This window comes from Eutrigla gurnardus (assembly GCF_963514095.1).
Source record: "Eutrigla gurnardus genome assembly, chromosome: 7".
Lineage (NCBI taxonomy): Eukaryota > Metazoa > Chordata > Actinopteri > Perciformes > Triglidae > Eutrigla > Eutrigla gurnardus.
This window is the reverse complement of record NC_139921.1, coordinates 13,938,999-13,948,052: the sequence shown is the minus strand read 5'-3', so window position 1 is coordinate 13,948,052 and position 9,054 is coordinate 13,938,999. Positions and strand designations below refer to the sequence as shown.

At 39.6% G+C, this 9,054-nt stretch overlaps 1 protein-coding gene across 3 annotated transcripts in view; it reads left to right on the top strand.

The window, feature by feature from the left end:
• ralgapa2 (Ral GTPase activating protein catalytic subunit alpha 2) overlaps positions 1-9,054 on the top strand; it is a 98,425-nt gene that overhangs the window by 10,630 nt on the left and 78,741 nt on the right. For all 3 annotated transcript variants that reach the window (XM_084014022.1, XM_084014021.1, XM_084014020.1), the window contains exons 2-3: positions 3,847-3,957; positions 4,344-4,393. In XM_084014022.1, coding sequence (XP_083870148.1) covers positions 3,847-3,957; positions 4,344-4,393 — 161 coding nt within the window. The remainder of the gene's footprint in view (positions 1-3,846; positions 3,958-4,343; positions 4,394-9,054) is intronic.

Here is a 9,054-nt window from a genome sequence, read left to right as displayed (position 1 = left end):
TCATTCAGTGTTCAGTGTTTCCCCATGAATTTCTTTCAGGTACCCTCTTACGATGGCATATTGGGCTTCAGTCTTTTTGCTCAAAAAAAGACTTAAAGGATCATACTCAAGGAGTGGATGACTAGCTTAGGCATGTGTTGCATACAAATGAGGGAAAGAATATAAATAAGATGTATAGAAAACATATATGACAACAAAAAGTTGAAGGTCTTTTTCTCAGAAGTTGCTAGAAAATAGCAATATGCATTTGCAGCATGCCTTAGACCAGGGGTGTCAATCTTACGGCCTGCGGGTCGGCAGGGCCCATGATTCTGCTCAGTGTAAAAATTACGGAGATATCTGCAATTGTTCAATAAAAGTCACTGCTATCTCAAATTTGTCCACCCACAATCAGCACGGATACCATATTTATGTGACATAAACACAACAAACGTTAAACACAACAAACGTAGTATTTGATGTACAAACGTAGTTACATTAAGTATAACCTGTCGTCAACACGGAGGGCCCTATCTTGTCACCATCAACACAAACGCAAGTATCATCGCTATTTTCCATCCGACGCACAGTGGACCTTTCCACCAGATATGCATGTCCATAAGATAGGAAATTAACTTGCGCTCCCCGGGCGTATCAGTGGAAACACCTGAAGGTCCGGGAGGAGCAGAGTGTGATGTGGATAATATAATATAATATAATAAGATAAGATAATATAGACTTGTAGACAAGTAGCATTTAATGAAATATTGCTTTCTTTGATGGAGTTTGAGCAATAGATGTGTTCTTTAGTGTGCAAGATGGGGGGAACATTCAAAAATGTAGGGATATTTGTCTAGGATTAGTCTCTAGCTACCTGTGGGTGTAAGATTTAATTGATGGCTTTAAAGCACATTTGGAACCAGCTCAGAGTGACTTTATAGACCTCTTACAGAATTTTCAAAGGCAGCCTCAGATGATACCTTGCTGTTTTTTTCTACGTCAAGGTGGAAAACTAAAGTCAATCATGCTTCTTCCCATCATGCGTCTTCATTATCTTTGCATTCAAATCAAGGCAAAGTTATTGAATCTTTATCACACACATGATTCCAGCGCTCCTTCTGGGAGTCTTCCAGTCTGCCATGTGGTAGGGGAGAATTGCAACAGAAGGTGAACCTTAATTGCTGTTAGTGTGCCAGGACACTTGGCCTATATTATATTATTCAGACCAGGCCTATTTTATTAACACAGTGTGGCAAATGATAGGGATTTATTACATGGAGAATTTAGGATGTTGTCAGTACCAGGCTGTTTGTGACTGTACGCATGTACCACCTCTTTCCCTCATTAACTCATTGGGCTTGTGTGGCCATCAATGTACCTCAGCCTGGCCTTGATCCTCTCATAAAGCCTCGGTTATGCTTCCGCGTAGTGATCATGCAATGGCCACGCAGTTGCTTGGACGCAGTCGTGAGACCGTGATGGTTCTGCGTGGGGTTTACGTGTCGAAATGCAATTCAATGCCACACCGGTAGAGGGCGCTATGTTTTTTGTAAAGACTGACCGACCGACCGAGACTCTTTTGACGTATATCGTCGTTAGCCTCGTTATAGCCTATTTGTTTACCTTCCGGCTTTAAACATCCACAATTTTTCAGAACTTGGTGTTTTATTTCTTTGTGCAAAACCAACAAGGTGCAAACAATAAAACAAGGTGCAAACAATAAAAGTAGGCTATTAAAAGTTTAAATGGCGGTGTTTATGAGTGGAAACCGGAAAAATTCTCCAGCGGATGTAGTTAGCGGACCAATCACAGCCAATGCCGCTGCGTTGGTGCTGCGTCGCCTCGACGCACGTCTAGGATTTTTGGGAGGTGCACGTCAGGCCCTTGCGGTGGATGTAAGGGGGGTCCGCAAGGACGTAATGGGTCCGTAGGCCCCTTGTGTTGTGTCAACGCGGAAGCATAACTTGGGCTTAAGACTGCATGACCACATGAAATAGTCCCCTGCAGGCTAGAACACCAGCATGTATAAATTTACTGAGTGCATCTTCAGTCATACTGTGGCTTTTGCTAAAAGTTTAGAAAATCCTAGGAATCTTACACACCAATCAACTCTTGAGCAGCTTAGGTCTGCAGCAGAGAGTGGAATCATTTTTCCCGTTAAAAAAATGTTTGCGTTTGTACATGCAGTCTTAGATTATGCTTCTCTTTCTGCATCACACACTGTAAATGTAAGAGGATTCATTTACACTTTATGACATTGTTAAAAGCAAAGGGTTGTTTTAGAAATCTCTGGGTTTATTCAGGGATTGTGAAATGGACAGTTTGTAAGACGAGGTTGTTTCTCAACACCTCCAAAAAAAAGTCTGTCATCATTTCACTAATGATAACAGGTGAGCGGTACTGAAGTTACACAGGATAAGGAAGTGAAGCAATTTGCCTTGATGTAAAACAGATGTAGTGTGCAAAATGGGAAATATGTGGAAAGTTGTCTGTGCAGCAGTGATGTTAAGCAGTGTCACTTTTGAATTAAAGTGACAGCAAGTCACGTAGCAACTGAGAGAAACACATGCAGGACGTTTTGTAGTGGCAGTTTTGTTCAAGATTCTGTACACCCAGACTAGGGCTGGGCGATTTTTTTAGATTTAATTGATTAATTTGTATTTTTACTTTCCTCCAGTTTGTGAAATGGCTGAACCGCAAAATTGTGATTTAAAAACAGTTCTAGACTCTGCAGATTTGTTTTGCTTTAAGGTACTCTGTAGTAGCCGACTCTCAATTTCCATACAAGTGCAAAAGTCGGCCACATACAATCACATTCACCACGCCCCCGACAGATGTACCATAAAAATGTCCATGAACTCAGACGTCCTTTTTACCAATTAACGATACTTCCAAAAGTTTGCGATCTCCGTTTACTGCCCCTTGGCGCTATCCTATCTCTCCTCTCTCTTCCCTCTTGCGTCTTCCCGCCCCTCCTCCTTAAGCCCCACCCCTCCCGGGCTCTTCCTTACCCACGGCCAATCGCAACAGGTGATGCTGACAGATATATGCAGTGAATCAAATAAAGAATAAAGGCACATCCTCTATTTTTCCACAGTTTACCTTACTGTTACAAACATTTTAAATAATTTACTAATTTATGATTAATTTATTTGAATCCCTGCTTTCTACACCCGGGCTACATATTATTATTTATTGTATTTCATTTTACAACAAGAAACATTTTTTTCAATTTTATTTAAAAAAAAAAAAAAATTCTTGAACAACTGATTTGTTCACATAGGCCTAGACTACTTGGTAATCTAATTTATTTTTATTGTGTTAATAAAGAAAATATGTATTTAAATGTATTTAAAATAGCTTGGTCTTTTTAGTTTGTTTAGAGTTTTAAATCGAAAATTGTCCATTAGTTTGAAAAAATCAAGATTTTATTTTTAGGCCAAATCGTCCAGCCCTAACTCAGACAATCATTTGGGCATGACACTAACTAACTAATATGTTATGGATCCTAGTTCACAAAATAATATATTAGCCTGTAAATAATTTCAAAGGTTTTTGGGAAGATATGCAAAATCATGAGAATGATTTCATTTATGATTAAACAAGTAGCATAATTAATAAAATCTATTAATAACTATAATTCTATCTTTAAGACCAGGAAAACATAAATGGAAGATGTAGCAATATTATTATTTTTAATATTATTATGATTCACAAAATGATAGACACACTCTGTTTTCACTTCAATATATTTATCAATGTATTGCCCAGATCCAGATTTAAGGTGAAAGTGTATAATGCTCTATATTCATGTAGCCAACTTCTTTCCATTTAAGATGTTATTAACAGTGTTTCCCTTTTTCACAGATATCATTGACAAGAGTGAACTGAAGGTGTTCTTCGAAAGCAACTGTTCTCAGATATATTTTATCTTCTATGAAAATTTCATTACACTGGAAAGCAACTTAAAACTAAAAGGTGAGGACTGTTTTGTTTCTTCCTTTTTTTTCTTTTTTCTTTAAACTGCACACTCACAAGTTGACCACCACCCTCAATGTTGGTTCAATAATTAACCCTCACCCTGCTCTCTATGGTATGCATTACGGCAAGGGTTTATTTCCCTCTGCCCCACATTTAAAGAGCAATGAGCATAGAGCCCATGGAATAGAAATATCTGGTCATGTCTAGTATAACTCTGTGTAGTAAGCCCAAGTCCACTGGGAGAATTCTCTAATGGTAACAATGATAACATTCCTTTGAATAATTGTTCACAAAATTACCTTTTATTATTGTTGCATTATTGATGAGGCTGTCTAGCTCCCAGCTATGTATTAAAAAGCCTAAGTACCTTCCTTGTGTTTCAGGGAACAAATCTCAAAGGGAGGAGCTGGACTCTATCCTCTTTATTTTTGAAGTAAGTCATCTGTCTTTTTCTGTGTTACTGTCTCCATCTCTGATTTCCACGGATAGCTGCTACAGCCTCAACCTATTTACTGCTGATCTCTGGGGCGGGACCATCATTTCCATGGTGCCACATGCATGTAACTCTGGCTACTTCCTGAATTTGCGTCAAATCGCTTGGAAATCATTTAGCAATTGTATGGCAAAACAAGCATTTCCTCAATCATTTTCCTGCCTCCGATGCCCCCAGTTAAGTCCTTGTTTTTAAAACCTAGGTCTGTATGCAAATCAGTGTAGGTATGTCATGTGTTATGTTTGTAACCCATTTTTGGTTGGCCCCTCCCTCTGTTTTCCTGAACACTCTTTATGTTGCACACAGGTTAAAGTCCTCTACCTTGTTTTCCCACCTGACTCCAAAGGCAGCTCCAGTTTCCAATACAAACAGCCAGCTCTCCTGTTACATTTGCTCAGGGCAGGGCTGTGGATGGCAGTAGTTGGAAAAAAAAATGGGAGGGTAGTCTGCTTGTCCGTCTTTGTACAGTATGTCTTGTCCTAGTTTTTCTGATCACCTTGGAGAACTGTGTAGGAGTGTTCCTTGCATTATGTCTAAAATAGAATAAGTCATTCCATCTAAGAAAACACAGAATAGTCTTTAAACTTTGGAACCAGGACCACTGACCACTGTTAGTGATCATGTCAAAGAGTGAGTGAGCGAGCGAGCGAGCGAGCAAGTGAGTGAGCGAGCGAGCGAGGGAGAGGAAGAGAACAAAGCTGTGAATGAGAAGACTGAAACATAATTGTTTGATAGTTTCACAGCACTCACTGCTCTCTGCATGTCTGTGTCAGTTCTGTGAGGTTTATGAGCCTCGGTACGCTAAGGGCCGGGAATAAGCAGCCGTGTTTGACTTAGGAATGAGAATATTTTTTGCTGACGTCTAAAATAGTCCTGAGCCAAAATAATAACAAAAAAGAAAATACAGGCAGATGGTACGGTCTATAGATACAGACGCCACCACATACTTCTAGTGGGTCATAAGTGGTGATTGAGAGGGTCTATACATTTATTTTTGGTAAATTGTTACATATTATACTTTTTTAAGTAGCATCAGACCAGGCACAGTCAGGCATAGCTAGTTTATGGTATCATATTACATATTTTTTGGTTATTTTGTCTGTATAAGGCATGACATACTCAAGACTCATTTTTTCAGGTTTGTAATTTATGGGCTCCTTAGCCTGCTGTTTGGAAGATACTTTGATAATCAATCAAAATTAAAATATTTTTTCTGTTTAATATCGCCATAAACACCAAATGCAGATGTAACCCAAGAGCCTGGTCTGCTTGAGATTTCTGCCTAAAAGTCTGTTTAAGGGAGTATTTCTCGCCACTCTTGCCCTGTAAAGTTTGCTCCTGGATAATTGTTGGGACTTTGAATATTCATTGACTCTACACATCGAGCAGGACTAGAACACGAAGATTTTAAAGTGTCCTAAAATAACTTTTGTTGTGATATGATACTATAAATAAAATTGAATTGATTTCAATTTATAAAGTAAGAAAACTAACTCAATAAATGTCCCTCCAGTTTTCTCCTCTAGTCACCAAGACTGCCTGTCTGCACATATCCAGTCCTCTAACCTGTAAATAAAGCCTAGATTCATGCCCCTACATATTTATGGAGTCATCTTTTAAAAACAACTAATATTGAAAGCAGCTTAGCCCTCATGTGTCCCCTTTTAGCTCCTGCCTGTGACAACGTGTGCTTTTACCCATGCACTGAAAAGATAAGCTTGCTTTGAGTGGTGTGTACAGGGCAGATACAGGGATGCTTTATCCTGAGCTTTTCTGCACTCTACAGACTTTCTCTGTATGCCACATTAGATTAGGCATATTGGATCATTTATGGTCTTGAATACGATATCAATGGATACGTTTGGGTCAAAAACATGCACTACTAATGTTTATCATTCTGCAGAAGTTATATTATATAGCACCGGTACATAACAAATGTTGTAAAAGATGAAGTAATTCAATATTTTGATCGGAGTGGATTGGGCTTCATAATACTTTTGTGTATAGGGTATGTTGGAATTTAAATTTGTGGCATTTAAGAATATTTTTTTTTTTATCATAAACCCTTTTTGTAAATGAGTATTGTTTGTTTTCGTCATAGGGGTCAACCAAACAAAACATAAGTCCTAGCGGCCTTTGTCCAGAAAGACTCAGAGCGGTGGCTCTGAATGGATAGCGGTCGAGACAAAAGCCATTGTGCCGTTCTGTGCTTTTGCAACACACTTGAGTGCTGTATGACAGGTTCATAGGAACAACACAACTCAACATCACTGTCTCTCGATTTCTGATTTTCCCTGGAAAGGCAGTTATGTTCTAATTTCTCCAAGCACATTGGAAAAACACTCCCCTGCACTCTCCATCACCTGAGTCCCTTTTTGCATTCCAATCTGGCTGAACAATACAGTACATGTATTTGCTTTGAGCTGGTTATGTGGGGATTACTTTGCTGTCATGATGAGGTATGTGACCCCTTTTTTGTGGGTTGCTGTGGGGGAGTATGATCCTCCATGCTGAGTCTGTTTGAGTAATGGATATCTAGAGGGGGTAATCTCCCCGTGCTGGAACACCCCACCCCCACCGCCACCAGCAGCCATTGCCTTCCATGATCCCTTTGTGTCTGCTGCCATGGAGGCATCCACCATGGCAGCTTGTGATACTGCACCAGAACTGACGGAGTTGAGACACCTGATCTCTGTGAGAATACGACGATGCTGGATAGAAAAGTCCCTTCTAATAGTTGACATCCCGTTTTCTTTTACTGCTGTATTGTAAGTTAAGGCTATTTAATACATAAAACCAACAAATTAATTCAGTATTGACAAATTATTATTAAATCAGAAAAAATGTCCATGTTTGTCTTTTTTTTTTAAATAAGTTCAGTCTCCTGATGTGAAAATACTGCATTGCCTAACAGGGCTCAACGCTAAGGTTTTTCCACTTGCCCGGTCGGGCCAGTGGGTCTGAATTCTACTTGCCCGAAGTCAATTTTCACTGGCCCCAAATATAAATAGTTTTTTTTATTAGTGGTAATCAAATAACGACAAAGATTCAGGTAAATTGTTATATTTGATCTTTATTTACAATGTATGAATGATTCTGACATTGTTGGAACATTGTTGGAACATTGGTATTTTTTTTTTGGGCGGTTTTATCCCATATTTTAATCTTGGCCACTCAAACCTTGGCACAAAAATAAATAAATAAATAATCCCCTCACACCCGACGTGCTCTCTGAACTGCTGACAGCCATCGTCCTACAACACGTTCTGCATTGTAGTTGGCGGTAGCGGAGCTATGTAGTGGAGTAGCGGGAGTTTCGCGATCTCGATTTTGATTGGCCAAAACCACATTTTAAAAAAATCAAATAGTACGCCAAGCATTACAAGCATTATCCGACGAGGGCAAGGGGAGGGGGCAACATCATAACTTTATCGATGATGATCGTTTTTTTTTTTTTTTTTTTTGCTTTGAGTCCTCCACTTGCCCGAACGGGCAAGCGGGTTGTCATAGTTACTATAGGCAATCCTTATTGTTGAGCCCTGGCCTAAGTATGATTCACCTTAGTGCTGTTAATTGTTTTAAGAAGTTGCATAACAAGTTCAGTGGAGACTTATGTAATGACTATGTAATGAAGGTGTGACAAGTAATTGTATGTTGGATACACATGACAGTGCGTGTAAGCTTCCTTATGCTCCCCAAGCAGCTTGGTGCTTGAGCTTTGTGTTCATTTGTTTACAAAGATGTACAGCATCAATACTAGGCAGGCGTGTGAGACAACGTCCTTGTCAGTTGGATTATGTTTGTTTCCCTTGGCAGCCATTCCTATTAGAGTTGAGATGCATTCTTCCTAATCGACGCTTATGTCGCATCTTGCTGCTGTACAGATAAATCACAAGCAAATGTAAGTGCATAGTGAGAAAGCTACTGAAAAGCTGTTTTAGGTGGACCCTAATGACGCTGCAGGTGTTCCTGTGTGTGTGATTCCAGGAATTCAACCAGATGAGACCACTTTCTCTATTCGAAAACTGTTTTTGCTGTCAGGAGACCCAAGTGTGCTTCTTGTGGTTTGAAGGACTCCAGTTTGTTTACACACTTATATGGTCTTAAATTACCTCTCACGGTCTGAAAGCAGTTCAATCCTGGTGCCACTGAGGTTGTGGGACAGCTATGGGACCAACAACACTCAGAGGGAAGTCTGTTCATATCCACTTTCTCTCCAGGATATGACCTCAACATGACCTGCCGTCCGTCATCCGGACCTGACTCAGCGTTCTGAATTCCCCTCGTAATCCTCTGTAAAAGTGCCTCATCTAGATTTGAGACTTGATCTACTGACTTGCCTTATGTGGGTATTTCTGATTATTATATCTAGTACTATATACCTTTTTTGATGGGTGACTGTGCATTAGATTCAGCTCAAGGTAATGCAAAAGCTGTTATCTTATAGAAAACTGCAGAAAATATTTGTACTGATTCACCCTTATTTAACCAAGATGGTCATTTGAAATGGAGATGTAAAGGGTGTTGCAGCCAAATTGACCACACTGCTATTTTTCTTACATCGTAAGAAGAAGAATCCTGAAAGGAAGAAAAGTGAGCCT